Source organism: Equus caballus, chromosome 16, assembly GCF_041296265.1.
Source record: "Equus caballus isolate H_3958 breed thoroughbred chromosome 16, TB-T2T, whole genome shotgun sequence".
Classification (NCBI taxonomy): Eukaryota; Metazoa; Chordata; class Mammalia; order Perissodactyla; family Equidae; genus Equus; species Equus caballus.
In genome coordinates, this window is record NC_091699.1 from 57413888 (window position 1) to 57431332 (window position 17445).

At 41.2% G+C, this 17445-nt stretch overlaps 1 protein-coding gene and 1 pseudogene across 1 annotated transcript; one reads left to right on the forward strand and one right to left on the reverse strand.

Moving 5' to 3' along the window:
- Nucleotides 1-510: 510 nt before the first annotated feature.
- LOC138917958 (centromere protein P pseudogene) lies at nt 511-5785 on the forward strand (annotated as a pseudogene).
- A 2953-nt stretch (nt 5786-8738) lies between these two features.
- CCR8 (C-C motif chemokine receptor 8) lies at nt 8739-16038 on the reverse strand. Its single transcript, XM_001501979.5, has 2 exons — nt 15898-16038; nt 8739-10762 (listed from the first exon to the last, which is right to left on the reverse strand). Exon 2 carries the CDS (start codon nt 10730-10732, stop codon nt 9665-9667), a length of 1068 nt encoding a protein of 355 aa, XP_001502029.1. The 5' UTR covers nt 10733-10762; nt 15898-16038; the 3' UTR covers nt 8739-9664.
- Nucleotides 16039-17445: the final 1407 nt, after the last annotated feature.

Sequence of the window (17445 nt, forward strand, 5' to 3'; positions counted from 1 at the left end):
CTAATTTTAATACTTACGTTATCGCATAGGTAGTCCAAATTCAAATTTCACCAACTGTACCAAAACTGTCCTTCATAGTATTTTCCCTCGATCCAGAGTCCAATTTAGGATCAACTATTAATCATTATGTCTATATGACATATTAATTGCCATGTCTCTTTTAATCCAGAACAGTTCTTCAGCCTTTCCTTGTCAGACATATTCTTAGCATACCACACACATACACCCAGACACACACAGAAATGAGCTCCAAGTCTTTCTATTCTGTAGGTGACTGTTGTCATTGCCAGCTCGTAAGTGGTGGGTGGTGATAGAACACAGCTTCATAGCCCTGTATAAGCCTCTCACATAAATCAGAGGTGTGCATTATCACCATCCCCATGTTACACATAAGAACACTGAAGCACAGAACAGTGAAAGTAAGTTTCCCAGAGTTACACAGCTAGTAAAAGGCTACATGCTGTATATTTTTGTTACAGTAATAATGGTTTGCCTATTATGTGCACGAAGATGTTTACAGGTGACAGATTGAACATCAAGCAGTTCTATGGAGCAGGCAGGACAGATAGCATCATCACCACCATCTTCATCATCCTTATCTCACAGGTGACGGCCTTGATGCTTTGAGAGGTTAGTTTAGGCCGACTTGTAAGTGGGAGGAGCAGGGTCCAGGACAGGACTTCTGAGGTGTTTCTTGAAATATCTCCTCAAGAAAACCTGGCATGGTTCAAGATCTGGAGGTATATTCCACTTCACAAGTGTTGGCTGCTCCAAATGGTCTTTGATTGGTTGGAGAAAGAAAAGTCCTGACAGGCTGCAGTCCGGCAGCAGGTAGAGGAAACTCCTCCCCAATTTGCAGGCCAGCTGCAGAGCTGGTCTAATCTGGCTGTGCCCAGCATGATGGCCCCTCCCAGGGGGCTGGCTGAACTCAGAGTTGTGTCCTCCAGAACTCGGCTTGCTCCAGGCCAGGCAGCTGAGCTGAGGAGCACAGGGCGCGGGAGAGAAGACAGTGGACTTGCTGGCCAGTGCAGGAGGTGGGGTGAGCTCCTGTGGCTTTGGAGGCATCGTGATCTGGATTCAGACTTGGTAGCATCTGAGGCTAATGATACCCATCTTGAAGGACTTTTGAAGTTGAATGAGAAAGTATTGGTTAAGTACCCAGCTCAGAGTAGGTGCCTAAAAATGTGACTGTCCCTCTGTCCTCTTCCCTATATCCTTCCTGTCCTCATCATTTCAACTTAGCACTTGTTGATTGAGTGCCTCGCTGTGCCGGTGTGAAAAAGAGCATGTTTTATACATGTGTAAATAAACATATATATGTAATGTAATAGCTGAAATGAGAGCACCATAGATGGAACAGAGGTGAAAAATGAATTGGAAAATTGCAAGAACAGATCGAGGAACTCTTTAATAAAAAAATAGAAAATGTAAAATAAAGCAGAGACACTCACATAAAAATTGAGAGGGAGAACCATTTGAGTAAATATGGAGGCCAATCTCCCATGCCTCAAGGGAAGCCGGAGTGGCTGAAACTGTACACATGAAGGAGGAGGGGGGACAAAAGGAGGAAAGGAAGACAAGCCAGCTCTGCAGGGTGTGATGGGCCCTGCTGAAGAGTTTTTTGTTTGGTTGGTTTGAGGATCTTTTTGGTGGAGGTTGCATTTTTTTTAATTAAATTATAATTGACATACAGTACAATGCACCCTTTGTCTCATGGGGGAAGCCTGTTATAGAGCAGAAAAACAGAAAGATAAATTATTCTTAGTTCTGTTTCCAACAATTCGAAATCCATGATATATTCTGAATGTATTTTCACTTTCTGAATGGTATCTGTGGCAGGTTGGGTTTCCCAAGAAGCAGATTCTGAGATGGAGACGAGTGTGCAGGAAGTTTATTTGAGAATGCTCTTGGGATCAACATCTGGGGAAAGAAGCAGTTGAGGAGAGGGAAAAGTTGAGCGGCACTGTAGTCTGCAGGTTATAGCTGACTCTCTCCTTCAAAACTATCCCAAGTTCAGCTGAGGGGACCGGGACTTTATGCTTTCAAATTGATTGATCGTGGGATGCAGTCCACCCTGTGAAGGGACAGGTAAGGCAATCCCCAAGGGGCTGAGAGCTGAACGATGTCTGCTGCTGGCTCTCCCAGCAGCTGGAGTGAAAAGTTCTTTATTCCATGGCAGGAATCTGGGTGGCACATCACAGTGTCCACCACTTTGTCTTTTGATTAATAGAAGTCTTAATTTCAATGCAGTCAAATTTATTTTTTGGTTGATATTTTTGAATCCTATTTAAGACATCTTTCCTTACACCAAGGTCATGAAGATCTTCTTTTAGATTATTGTCCAGAAGCTTAATTTCATTATTTGTCTTGTTTATATTTGACACTTTGCATTTTAAGAAGATAAATTATGAAATGCTTTATGTTACCATCATTCCTAAAGAATATCTTCACTGGATATGAATTCTAGTTTTCTTTTAGCTCTTTAAAGGTATCATTTCTTTTTCTTCTAGCTTTCATTCTTTCTGTTGAGAAGTCTACTGTCACTTTAATTGCCCCTCTCTTGAAGATAATGTCTTTATAAAAAATCTGGATGCCTTTAAAATTTTCTCTAAGTTTTTGGTTTTCATCAGTTTCTGATATGCCTAAATGTGATGTTTTTTTAATCGTACTTGGGATTGTAGGACTTCTTGAGTTTGTCTCTTGATGACTTTCTTCAAGGTGGGAACATTCTCACCCATTACATTTTCTAATGTTGCATCTGCCCCATTCTTTCTCTATTCTCATTTTAGGACTCAAAAACATATGCTAGGCTCTATCATTTTATGCTTTATGTCTCTTACCTTCTCCATTATATTTTCTTTTTCTTTTCTTTTCTTTAGGGGGAAGGGGGTCTCCCCATGCTTTATTTTTTATATTTTCTTCTTGCCTATCTCTCAGTTCACTAATTTCCTCTTCAGCTGTGTCTAATCTGTTGAAAAACCCATCCATAGAGTTATTAATTTTAATTATTTTATTTTTAAAGTTTCTATTTAGTTCTTTTTCAAATATACTATCTTCTTTTTTAAAATTATAGTTTCCAATTCCCTGCCAATTTCTGAAGCTTTTCTTTTATCTAGCTGATCATAGTGAGCATTGTTGTTTTGAAATCTCTGTTTCATCACGTGTGTGTCTGGAGTTTCTGTAGATCTGCTTTTATTGCCTGTTGATTCTGGTCTTTCTTGTTTATGGTCTCATGTCTCTTCATGTTTCTGGTTATTTTTAGTGTGTGCCAAAAACAATAAAAAATTCAAAAAATTTTAGAAAACTGTTCACAGAATGATTGAGGTGGAGAATGATATTATCTTCCTCCAGAGGGGATTAATGTTTAAATATGTCAGGTTCCTGGGGAGCAGTAGCAACCTGGGATTCCCTCAAACCAGTTTCTAAGGGTTGAGATAACAGAAGCTAGGTTCTGCTTCCTCCAAGGGCTGCTCAGTTTCTGGTGCGCCCAAACCTAAGGTATAGCTCTCAGGGTCCCAACCCCAAACAGAGATTTACCAGCATCCCTATTTGGAAGGTACTGGGGTCAAACTTTAATCTCCCTATCCCTGTGAGTCAGTCAAAAATGCTACTCAGATTCTCAGCCTTGCAGAAGCCTCTCCTGAAATTGGCAAATATCTTTAGGGGAAAAAACAGATCCAAATGCTGGGTTTAGCTCTCGAGATTTATGTCTTTTCCAAGGTCTTATAATTATCCATGAACTTTCAAGCAGTTGGACACATATATATTTTTAACTTTTGTCCAGCTTTTCCACTTTTCTTCATTGGAAGTGTTGGTCTGATGTGCCTAGTCTGGCACTACCAAGAGTAGAAGTCAGGGTATCTTTTGCTCACATAAAAAGAAGCCAGGGAGCCAGCCCCGTGGCCCAGTGGTTAAGTTCACATGCTCCACTTCGGTGGCCCAGGGTTTTACTGGTTCGGATCCTGGGCGAGGACATGGCACCACTCATCAGGCCACGCTGAGGTGGCATCCCACATGCCACAACTAGAAGGACCTACAACTAAAATACACAACTAGGTACTGGGGGACTTTGGGGAGAAAAAGCAGAAAAAAAAAGAAGACGATTGGCAACAGTTGTTAGCTCAGGTGCCGATCTTTAAAAAAAAAAAAGAAATACCTTAAAAAAAAAAAAAAGAAGCCTAGACTTGAAAACATTTTGCAAAATGAAAGAAGCCAGACATAAAAGACTGCATACTGTATAATTCCATTTATGTGAAATACCCAGAATAGGCAATTCCAGAGAGACACAGCAGATTAGTGCTTGGCGAAGGGGAGAGGAATGAGGAGTGATCACTTAATGGAAATGGGGTTTCCATTTAGGGTGTTGAGAAAGTTCTGGAACTATATAGTAGTGATGGTTGCACAACATTGTGAATGTACTTAAAGCCACTAATTGTAAACTTTAAAATGATTAAACTGGTGAATATTATGTGAATTTTATCTTAATAAATAAAAAGAGTCTACATGTAGGAGGTCAGGGCTGGCTTGGCAATTCAATGATATGAGAGCTTTGGGTTGGTATCTATTACTGATATGGTTGGGTTCAATTCTACCATCTTGCTATTTGTTTTGTATTTGTTATACCTGTTTCTTGGTCTGTTCCTGGCTTCTTTTCCATTAATCAAGTATTATTTTAATTCCATTTCTCTCATTAGCTTTTTAGTTATGTTTTCTTGTATTTCTACTGTTTATCCTAGAAACTTGAAAAGTCGTCTCTAACTTATTCCAGCCTATCTTAAGGTAGAACTGTAATACTTCTTGAAAATGAAAAAAAAAACTGCATATAAATGTTCAACTCCATTTACTCTTCCATTTACACCCCCTGTTTTGTGCTATTGCCTCATATATTTTTATTAAATGTAAATGAGCTAAACGCTCTGATTAAAAGGCAAAGATTATTAGACTGGGTAAGAAATACAAGCTGTGGCACCCTTGGGCTTTGGGTTGGAACAATCCAACTCCCTGAAGTGGGGGCCTGCTTATAGACAGCTACGGCAATGTGAGCAGGGACACAAGTGACCATGAGATATGTGAGTGTGGGCTTCTATGTGCCGGTGCTGGAGTCACTGCTGCTCTCCCATCCCCCCTCCAAGCTAGGAAAATAATCCACACTTGCTAGGAGTAAGCATAGGCTTCTTGCACTGGGTGAGGTGTGTACAGCAGTCAGGAAGTGACTGAGGACCCCCTGGGACCAAGTACCTCTCAGTGCCATGCATGAATACCCAAGGTCTGCATCTTGGAAGCAGAGATGGCAGCCCTGAACCTGCCTCACAAGGAGCTGCCAACCCCCTGGGAAGAAATTTCCAGAGTCCAAAAATCATTTCAAGAAATATATCAATCAGATTCTGAAGGATGGGAGTCTTCAAAAGATCTGAGAGGTCAGCTTGGACATTTAGAATCAGAACTTTCATTTCTAAATACACTTACTGGCATCAACGTAAGAAATTACTCCAAGAGGACAGAGGTTTTAGCAAGCACTGAGATGACGGAGAAAAGTACAATGAAAGTTCTACAAAGACAGATTATCAGGAAATTGCCACATGGCTACATTTCAACTGGGATTTCAGATTCTGGGAATCCAGAATGAGGAGAGTTCGTCTTTCATTACTAGTGACCTCAATATGATAATGGAGCTCACAGAATACTCAGAATTAAGTAAATACGTTTTGTGTCTAAAGCAGAAGAAAGAAGCTATTTTTTCATGGTTTTCAGAAGCTTACACTTTTTTGAGGAGTGGTGTGAATAAATGTAAGCACATACTTAAACATTTAGAGGTAAAACTATTTAGACGCTTTCCCAAGATGATTAGACTGCCCTCCAGGCATTTCTCTTCAGTATGGTCAATATAACGTGTCAGTTTTGCAGAATGCATCATCTGTAATTGAAGTTATCTTGTTCAACTGGAAAATTACAGAAAAAAATCATTCTGAAATATGAAATCAGTCTTTTACATGCTATGTAATGGGATCCAACAGAATATTTCATTTAAAAGTGATTTTTAGATTTTATACGTACCATGTATCCACACGGTAATTAAACCTTCTCTGTGCAAAAAGAATTTAAAAAGCCCCAACTAAATTCTGCTTATAAGAGAGAAATTTTAAATATAGGAAAATAGTTTGGTCTAAAGTAAGAGTAGAGAGAAACACAGTATACAGATTGATCAAAAGAAAGCTGGTCTGGTTATATTAGTGCTGGGCATAGTAGCATTAGGATGAGAAGTATTAGTGGACAAATAGACACATTTCATAGTGATAAAAGAATCCATTTGGGGCTGGCCCCAGGGCTGAGTAGTTAAGGTTGATAAAAATGACAAGCAATAAGATATATTGGAGAATATGAGGAAGCCATTTGGTGTAAAGCTGACTTGGCCTAACCTTTTTTTTTCCCAAAAGGACCTGACGTGGCCATATCCACTTTAAGCATTTCCTATGTCCCAAAGGCAAGAACAAATGCCCTTAAGATAAAGGTGCAACTTCCCCCACACAAGCATTTCCTTGAGGGTGAGCATCTCTCCCTAGACTAGGAATTGATTGCTGCACTCACCTGTGACCACCCAGCTTGAGACAACAGACCTGCCACCCTGCTGTGTCCACTGAGACAGCAGACCTACTACCTGCTGTGTCATCAGTCACTGTGCCAACAGGACAATCTCATGACTCTTGTAAAACGGACATTTCAATCATGTGTGATACATGCTCTTTGACAGTATATAACCACTCTGTACACCCCCACTTCTTTGGAGTGCTCCATTCCTCTGTGGAATGACTCTCCCAGGCTATATGGTCCTCACGTTTTGGCTCAGGGTAAACTCACCCCAATTTTGATTTATAAATTGGTTATGAATTATTTGCATCAACAAGTTCACGTGCTCTGCTTCAGTGGCCCAGGGTCTCGCCAGTTCAGATCCTGGGTGCAGACCTAGCACTGCTCATCAAGCCATGCTGAGGTGGCATCCCACACAGCACAACTAGAAGGACCTGCAACTAGAATACGCAACTACATACTCAGGGGCTTTGGGGAGGAGAAAGAAGAAGAAGAAGAAGAAGGAGAAGGAGAGGAAGGGGGAGGGGGAGGAGAAGAAAAAGATTAGCAACAGGTGTTAGCTCAGGTGCCAATCTTAATTAAAAAAAAAAAGAATCAATTCAACAGAAAAGCATAAGAATCCCACATTTGTATGCACCTAAAAATATGGCTTCAAGATATATACAGAAAAAATTAGCAGAATTAAAATGAAAAATAGACAAACGTAATCATAGTTTGAGATCCTAATATACCTCTCTCAGTGACTCATAGAATAAGCAAACAGGAAAAATCGGCAAGAATATAGAAGACTTGAACAATCTGATTAACCAGCTACAGCCAAAAACTGCATAATACACCTATTCTTTTCAAGTATACATGGAACGTTTACCATAATAAGCCATATTCTGGATCATAAAACAATTTTCAATAAATTTCAAAAAATTGAATCATACATGTATGTTCTCTGAGAACGGTGTAGTCAAACTGGAAATTAAAACACAAAGATAATTAGAAATCCTCTTTGGAAATTTTAAATTAACTTCTAAACAACTCATGATTCCAAGAAGTATTCACAATGGAAAATAGACAGTAATCTAAATTGAAAATTAATGAAAATCTGTTATATCAAAATGTATGGGATGCAGCCAAAGCAGTGCTTAGAGGGAATTATATAGCTTTAAAAACATCTAACTAGTCAGGGCATCAGGGGCTGGCCCCGTGGCATAGTGGCTAAGTCTGTGCATTCTGCTTTGGTGGCCCAGGGGTCATGGGTTCGCATCCTGGGTACAAACCTACACACTACTCATCAAACCATGCTGTGGTGGTGTCCCATATACAAAATAGAGGAAGATTGGCACAGATGTTAACTCAGGGACAATCTTCCTCAAGCAAAAAGAGGAAGATTGGCAAGGGACATTAGCTCAGGGCCATTCTTCCTCCCACACACACACAAAATCTTTCAGAAATGACCAAAGGTTGACAATCAATAATCTAAGATTCCATGTCAAGAAGCTAGAACAAAACAATAAATTAAACCCAAAGAAAGCAGGTAAGATAACTGTAGAAACCAATGAAAAAACAAAAGCAGAAAATCAACAAAGTCAATAACTGGTTGTTTGAGAAGACTAATAAAATTGACAAACCCATAAGACTGAGCAGAGGAAAAAAAGAGAGAAAATGCAAATTACCAGTATCAGGAATGAAAAAGGGCATTACTTCAGATCCTCATGCATTTAGAAGGCTATAAGAAGATATTAGGAACAACTTTACAGTAAAATATTTGACAACTTAGATAAAGTGGGAAAATTCCTTAAAAATCACAGCTTTTCAAAACTGAGACAAACAAAAACAGAAAATCTGAATGATCTCTATCTGCCAAAGAAACTGAATGCATAATTTGAAATCTTCCTACAGAGAAACACCAGATGGCTTCACTAGTGAGTTTTACCAAACATTCAAGGAGGAAACAAACAAAATGCTCTACATAAACTTTTTTTCATAGAGTAGTGGAAAAGAGACTACTTCCCAACACATTTTGGGAGGCCAAATCTGACCAGGACATTATAAGAAAGAAAAATTACAAGATAATATCTCTTATGAACACTAAAGAGGAGAAAGAGTATTTCTCTACCCTCTTCTGGCTGGTCTAAGAAATAAATCGACATGAGACAGAATACCAGGAGAAAATCAAAGTTTAATAAGATGTGTACATGGGAGAATCCCAGAAAAACTGAGTAGTAGCTCACCAAAATGTCCGAAGCCACCACCTTAAATACTATCTTCAGCTAAAGACAAAGGAGGATGTTGGGGGTAGTGGTTTGTAACTTCAAAGGGGAGGAGGGCAATGGAAACACAGAGATGAAAAAGCAAATGTTTGGTCAACAAATGTTTGCTGGACCATGGCCTTGCTACGTTCCTGCCTGTCTACCACACCTGGAGATATCTATGGTGATAGCTCCTTCCTTGAACAGACCTTCTATCTTAAATTTTCTTAGGCATTTAGGGGGGAAGTCAAAGTTTCTTTCTGAGTCTTTTGTTCTTAAAAATTTAATCAAGGCAAAGAGACATATTTTGGGGTGGCAAATTCTGATCTCCCATGACACAGATATATGAAAATCCCGAGAGAATCCAATTGCTTATTAAAATGATCATGATTAAGAGGTCATTTTTTTCCAGGAAAAATACAGGCTGATTTTAAGACAAGAAAATCAATCAATGTAGCTCACCAAATTAACAGAATAATGGAGGAAAACTATATGGTCACCTCGATAGATAAGGAAAAGGCATTTGATAAAAATTTAAATTGGCATGTGATAAAGACACTCTAAAAACTAAGAAAAAAAGTCCCTCACAACTAACACTATACTTAATAATGAAATATATAGACTATTTCCAGAAAATAGTAAAAAAAGTCTTTGAAAGTTGAGAAGATTAACTTGCAATAGTAAGAATTCATTTCATATTGTAACATAAGTCTCATGTCTGTAACCCAGTTTCCAAGAGTATCCCTTCATGTAGCCTTAGACGCTGATGGAAGCCATTTCTGACTCCCGAAAGAAGAATGGTGATGCAGGCAGGGGCCTGCGTGAAGCCACTCTCCTCACAAAATGTAGTCTGTGCTGGAGGAACGGGAGGAATGCTGATAGAGGGAGGATGGTTTTTCCCAGCTTTCCCTGGTGATTTGTCTCCCTAGGTAGAGGAAGATGTGGCTGCAACTTTTCTGAAATATTTCGGAGAGGTGTTTCTTGAACTTCTCGCCCATGAAAGCGTAGATAATAGGATTCACACAGCAGTGAGTGAAGGAAATGGTTTCTGTGACATGGGTGGCATAAATCAGCCGCTGGCTCATGACACATCCATCCAAGATGTGCATATTGTGCAGGGAAGTAAGGAAGAGGACTACATTGAATGGGACCCAGAAGAGTAAAGATGCAATGACCACAATGAGCACCAACCTGATGGCCTTGGTCTTGTTGTGGTTTTGGCAACTCTTCAGCTGTTGTAAGATGCTAATGTAGCAGAACATAAGGATGGTGAATGGGATCAGCAGGCCTAAGATATTCATTTCAAAGTGGATGAAGATTTTCCACTTCAAAGTCTGTTGATTGTAAGATGAATAACACTGTAGAACGCCATCTTCAGCGGCCACTTGGTAAAATATTAGTAGCGGGCTAGTGGCAATGATGGCAGTCAGCCATACTGCCAGACTCAGGGCTATGCCCATGCTGGGTGTCCTCACGTTGATGGCATACACAGCATGGACAATTGCCAGGTACCTGTCCACACTCATGAGCGTGATAAAGAACATGCTGCTGAAGAAGCCAATGTAATAAAAGCCAGAGACCACCTTGCACATTACAGTCCCAAACACCCACTGGTCCAGCTGATAGTGGGTCTGAAAGGGGAAGGAGAAAACAAAAAGCAGGTCAGACAGAGCCAGGTTCAAGAGGTATACATCTGTGATGCTCCTCAGCTTCTTGCAGGCGACAAGGACCAGGATGACCAGGCTGTTTCCCAGAAGACCAAATACAAACAGGAGGCAGTAAAAGATAGCAAGAAGCAACTTGCTATCTCTCTGGATAAGTTCCCCATCGCAGGGGCTTGAAATGGCATCAGGATAGTAGTAGTCAGTTATTGTCGTCAAATTGGGCTCGACTGTATAATCCATCAAGGCAGGAGGACCCGGTCACAGAAGCACCTAAGAGAAATAGATTCTTTAAAAATATTTTCATTTAAAGATATGGACTGAATTGTGTCTGCCTGTCACCCCCTGCCCCAGTCATATGGGGAAGCCCTAAACCCTTGTTATGGACTGAATGTTTGTGTCCTCCCAAAATTCATATATTGAAACCCTACCCACCATTGTGCTGGTACTAAGAGGCTGGGCCTTTGGGAAGTAATTGGATTAGATGAGGTCATGATGGTGTAGCCCTCACGAATGGGATGAGCCCCCTTATAAGAATCAGAAGGGAGCTTGCTTCCTCTCTCTGCTCTGAGCTGTGTGAGGATACAATGAGGAGTTGGCAGCCTGCAACCTGGAAGAGGGCTCCCACCGGAGCCTGACTGTGTTGGCACCCTGATCTTGGACTTCCCAGCCTCCAGAACTGTGGGAAAATAAATTCCTGTTGTTTAAGCCACGCAGTCTGTGGTATTTCGTTATGGTGGCTTGAGCAGAGTAACACAGACTATGGTACTGAGAAGTGGGGTGCTGCTGTGACAAATACCTAAAAATGTGAAAGTGGCTGTGGAACTGGACACTGGGCGGAGGCTGGATGAGCTTTGAGGCACATGCTAGAAAAAGCCTAGATTGCCCTGAAGGACCTATTGGCAGAAATATGGACATGAAAGGCGATTATAGTGCGAACACAGGGAGAAAAGAGGAGAGCTGTAGAGAATGCTTCCGCCATCTCAGGGAATACCTACATCATCAGGGACAAAATGTTGGTAGAAATACGAATGTTAAAGCTGCTTCCAGTAGGATCTCGCACAGAAATTAGGAACATGCTATCGGAAACTGGAGGAAAGGTGATCCTTGTTACAAAGCGGCAAAGAACTGGGTGAATTGTGTTCTCATGTTTTGTGAAAGGCAGAGCTTGTAAACAACAAGACTGGATATTCAGCTGAGCAGATTTCTAAGCCAAGTGTTGAAGGTACGGCCTGGCTTCTCCTCACTGCTAATAGTAAAATGTGAGAGGAGAAACACAAATTGAAGAAGGAATTGTCAGGCAAAAAGAAATCAGAACTTGAAGATTCAGAAAACTCAGCTTATCCATCCTGCAAACATGAGAAAGTGGAGAGTACACCTAGGGTGTGGCTGGACAACCACGCCATACAGAGATTACCCACAGAGTTCATTAACGGTTTCAGGAGAAGCCCAGAATAGAGACACTGACAGTTTGGATCAAAGCTGCAGAGACAGCAGAAAATAAAGGAAGGCTTTTGAACTTCTGGGATTCTGTGGGATTGGAACAATAGAGCCATTCGCTTTTGAACACGTTTTATCCTTCAAGAAAAGGGAGGAATGGGGCTGGCCGGTGGTGTAGTAATAGGTTGGCACACTCTCCTTTGCGGCCCAGGTTTGTAGGTTTGGAGCACGGATGCGGACCTACATACCGCTCATCAAGCCATGCTCTGTCAGCATCCCACATACAAAATAGAGGAAGATTGGCACAGATGGTAGCTCACTAGAAATCTTCCTCACCAAAAAAAAGAAAAGAAAAGAAAAGGGAGGGATGACTCTGAAGTGATACAGAGATCATCAGGGCTGACACTCTCCTCACAGGCCCAGGGGGCAAGGCTTCTTTGTCCTCAGTTTCAGGAGGCTAGGCCACCCCTGCCCTATGCCACAGGTGTGAGGCCACAGCCTAGGGCCATGGAGGTGACACTACCATCCCGGTGAGTCTAGAAGGCAGAGCACCCAGACAAAGAGGATTATTCTCAAGCCTTATAGTCTAATGGGATTTGCCTTTCTAGGTTTTGGGCCTCCTTGGGACCCATCACCCCTCTCTTCTTTCTGATTTGTCCCTTTGGAATGGCAATGTCTCTCCTATGTCTGTCCCACCACTGTATTTTGGAAGCACATAGTTGCTTTCACAGGCTCACAGCTGGAGTGGAATTTTGCCTTCGGATGAATCACACCTCAAGTCTCACCCATACCTGACTTTGATGGTACCTAGGTGAGACTTTGGACTCAGAATTGATGCTGGAGTGGGTTAGGACTTTGGGGCTGTTGAGATGGAGTGAACGTATTTTGCATGTGAGAAGGACGTGAAGTTTGAGAGGCCAGAGGGTAGAATGCCATGGACTGAATTGTGTCCCCTAAAATTCATATATTGAAGCCCTAACCCTCGTTGTGATGGTATTTGGAGATAGGGTTTTAGGGAGGTAATTAAGGTTAAATGAGGGCATGAGGATGGGGCCCTGATCTGATTGGACTGATGTCCTGATAAGAAGAGGAAGAGACACCAAAGCCCTCTCTCTCTCTGCACATGTGCAGAGAAATGTCACGTGGGGACAGAGTGAAAGTGGCCGTCTGCAAGCCAGGAAGAGGCTCTTACTAGGATCTCAATTTTCTAGCACCTTGATCTTGAACTTCTAGCCTGCAGAACTGTGAGTTCTGTCATTTAAGCCACCCAGACTGTGGTATTTTGTTCAGTTCTAAAAATTGAAAACTTCCCAGGCTGACTAATACAGGAGGGTTGAGTAGATGAGAAAAAACAAAATTCACAAAGAAAACTTAGATATCTACAGTTCTACCATCCAGAATTAGCAACTACTAACATATTGTTATATTTGCTTTTGGTTCTTTTTTCTCTCTTTCTCTTCCTTTCCTTCCTCCCTCCCTCCCTCCTCCTTCCTCCCTTCCTCCCTCCCTCCTTCCATCCTTTCTTCCCTCCTTCCTCCCTCCTTCCATCCTTCCTTCCTGCCTCCCTCCCTCCTTCCATCCTTTCTTCCTTCCTACCTTCCTTCTTCTCTAATGCAATAGAGATGAAGCTAATGTTCCCTTTAACTATACAACATCTCCACACCCCAGGAGCCTGCTAAAACCAATTTGGTTTGTATCATTCCAGTTTCCTCCGTACTTTTACATGCTTATATGTATCCATAAACAATGTATAATATTGTTTTGCATTTGCTTTTAACTTACATAAATGGTATAATATTATATCTCTCATTTTGTATCTTGCTTTTTTTCTCCCAGCATGTTGTTTTAGAAGTATAATCACACAATTCTAAAAAGTTTAGTTCATTCTTTTAACTGCTTTTAAGGACTATAAATAACTAATTTAAAAATGCAATAGATGGGGCCGGCTCTGTGGCACAGTGGTTGAGTTCACCCACCCTGATTTAGCAGCCTGGGGTTCACTGGTTGGGATCCTGGGTGCAGACCTACACACTGCTCATCAAGTTATGCTATAGCAGCATCCCACATAGAAGAACTATAAGGACTTACAACTAGGATATACAACTATGTACTGGGGCTTTGGGGAGAAAAAAAAAAAAGAGGAAGATTGGCAACAGATGTTAGCTTAGGGCCAATCTCCGTCACCAAAAAAAAAAAAAAAAAATCAAAGCTAAAAAAATGCTTTCTCTAGTATAGCCAATCAATCAATCAATAAAATGCAATAGAAAAAATGAGCCCAATCACACTAGCATCAAAAATTACTGGGGGGCCAGCCTGGTGGCGCAGCGGTTAAGTGCGCATGTTCTGCTTCGGTGGCCCAGGGTTCACCGGTTCAGATCCCGGGTGTGCACATGTCACTGTTTGGCAAGCCATGCTGTGGTAGGCGTCCCACTTATAAAGTAGAGGAAGATGGGCACGGATTTTAGCTCAGGGCCGGTCTTCCTCAGCAAAAAGAGGAGGATTGGAAGCAGATGTTAGCTCAGGGCTAATCTTCCTCCCCAAAAAAAGAAATTACTAGGAGCAAATCTGATAAAAACTGCAATTCAATTGTGTAAAATATTATAAAACTTTGTTGAAGGACATAAAAGAAGACATAATTAAAAGGAAATATGTACTATATTTATGGAAGGGAAGACTCTACATTTAAAATGTGGTAATTCTTCTCAAATTGATATGTACATTCAAGGCAATTTCAATCTAGACTTCCTATTTTTCCAAAGCAATTTGTTGCTGAAGATTCAGACATCGCTATCCACTATGCCACCTTTCTATAATTTGAAATGCCCTTAGCAGCTTTTAAAAACATTAATTTCATTCACGTCTGTACCTCAAATAGATTTTTAAAACATAGTTTCTGAAGTATGGAGGTGGGTCCTTTGGTTTTTCTTTGTGGCCAGTGTCTATCAAAACAACATTTTCCCCTCCTACATCTTCCTTCCTACTTGTCTTTTACAGTTATTTTAAAAAACAATTTTCAGCTCCCCCTCCTTTTGTTCTGCCCTCCTAATATCCCAGAACAAGAGTAGGTCCTCAACACATTCTCTCCCCGGATCTTTCCTACTGACCCCCTGTCCGCACCTCCCCAGGCTCTTTGATCAGTCAAACCTGTGGAAAGTATTAACAATCTCTACCATTTGTTACAGTAGACCAGGAATTTTCGATGTACTGCCTGATTGATTTCTCTTCCACCCCATGAAGCAGGCACTCACATCTGCTTTACGTCTCTATCTCAGAGAGCTTCGGTCCAGTGGCCGACGCTACACCGAGAGGGAGGCGAGTGAGCCAGGACTCAAAACCACATCCGTCTCCTCCAAATCCCTTTCCTTTTCCATATTTCTCTGGAAATATGGGTACCCATATTTGTGGGTGGAGTAAAAAGCTCCAATCTTTCGGAGTCTGCGCCCCCTGACTTCCAAGTTCTAGATTACTTTGTAGCAGAGTAAACTTGGGCTTGTTTTGCAAAGTGAATCTCAGCTTCCTCTTCCGTGAGAAGGGGCTAATAATGCTTTTCAGGGTTTGGTGAGAAGGGGATGAGATCATTTAAGTTAGCATCTCATCAAGGCTGAAGGTTTGCTTGCCAGTTGTCTTCCTTCAGTTGTCAGATAGAAACATTGAACCCGGCACGAGGACAGATTCCCCCCAGTTGCCTGGTCAAATGGGGGATCTTTTCTCATCTACCTTCTCACTCTGGTAGGAGGTTTGACTCTCTCTTAGCATCCTGCAGAGAAAATGGCATGGCTACTTCACTCACCCGGCCAGACCCTGGGACAGCCACTAAGACATATGCAGGGTTTGTGGACTCTGGGGACATGAAAAGATTTTTTTAAAAATTCACCTCTTGTACCAGACCTCTGTCTCTCCTCCAAGGACATAAAAGTGTCCCTGGTTGCTTATGTCCTTCTTCCCCAAAGATGAGTATCAATACATACCTTAATTAGATCCTTCACTCTGCAGGTTTCAGTGTGGCTGATTCCTTCTTCTGAGTCTGCCCTCTCTTGTGTGTGCAGCTCGGCGAACAACAGCTCCTCTGGAGGCACTTGTCTGTCTGTGACGAGTGGCAGAATGGGGGTGGACCTATTATTGCATCCTACAGTTATTTAAAAAGTTTTAAAAAAATTGATCTCACCAAAAAACACATCGAATGGCAAATTAGCATGTGAAAATATGCTCAATACATTGTGTCCTTAGGAAATCGTAAAGTAAAACAGCAGTGAGATACCACTGCATACCTATTAGAATGGCTAAAATTCAAACACTGACAGCACCGAAGGCTGGAGAACAATAGTCATGCTCCTGAGTATTTACCCAATTGAGTTAAAAACGTATCCACACAAAAACCTGAGCACAAATGTTTACAGCAGCTTTATTCGTAATTACCAAATTTGGAAGCAACCAAGACGTCCTTCAATAGATGAATGGATAAACAAACTGTGGCAACGTACACAATGGAATATTATTTAGTGATTAAAGAAAGAGCTGTCAAGCCACGAAAAGACAACTTAAGTGTGTATTGATGAGTGAAAGAGGCCCTTCTGAAAAGGCTACATGCTGTATGATTCCAATCACATGACATTCTGGAGAAGGCAAAACTCTGGAGACAGTAAAAAGATCAATGGTTGCCAGGGGTTCAGGGGGAGGAGGGGATGAAACGTAGAGCACAGGGCTTTTTTGGGGTGATGGAACTATTCTGCACGATGCTGGAATGGTGGATACATTTGTTATGCATTTGTCAAAACCATAGAAGTGTCAAACAGAGTGAATCCTAATGCAGACTATGGACTTCAGTTAATAAGAATGTGTCAGTATTGGCTCATCAACTGTAACAAATGTTTCACACTAATGCAAGATGTTAATAACAGAGGAAACTGTGCAGGAGCGAGAGATGCTGTTATGGATTGAACTGTGTCCTCCCCAAATTTTATATTGAAGCCCTAACCCTCAAGGTGATGGTATTTGGAGATATGGCCTTTAAGGAGGTAATTAAGGTTAAATTAAGTCATAAGGTTGGGGCCCTAATCTGATAGGACTGGCATCCTTATAAGAAAAGGAAGAGACAGCAGAGATCTCTCTTTCTCTCTCTAAGTGCACAGAAAAGAGGTGATGGGAGGACACAGCAAGAAAATGGCCACTTACAAGCCAGTAAGAGCCTCTCACCAGGAACCCAATTTGTCGGCACCTTGATCTTGGACTTCCAGCCTTCAGAACTTCGAGAAAATTAATTTCTGTTGTTTAAGCCGCCAGCCTAGAATATTTTGGTATGACAGCCCAAGCAGACTAGCGCAGTGGTATATGGGAACTTTCCGTATTTTCTGCTTAAACTGTCTGTATACTAAAAGAATATATTTATATTCTCTAAGAGAATAAAGTCTATTAAAATTTTTTAAAAATTGAAAACTGTATGAAAATAAAATAATTTCATTGTTATTTTGAAGTTGTATAATTTCTACCAGACTGGCTTTCCTCCATGGCATGTAGCT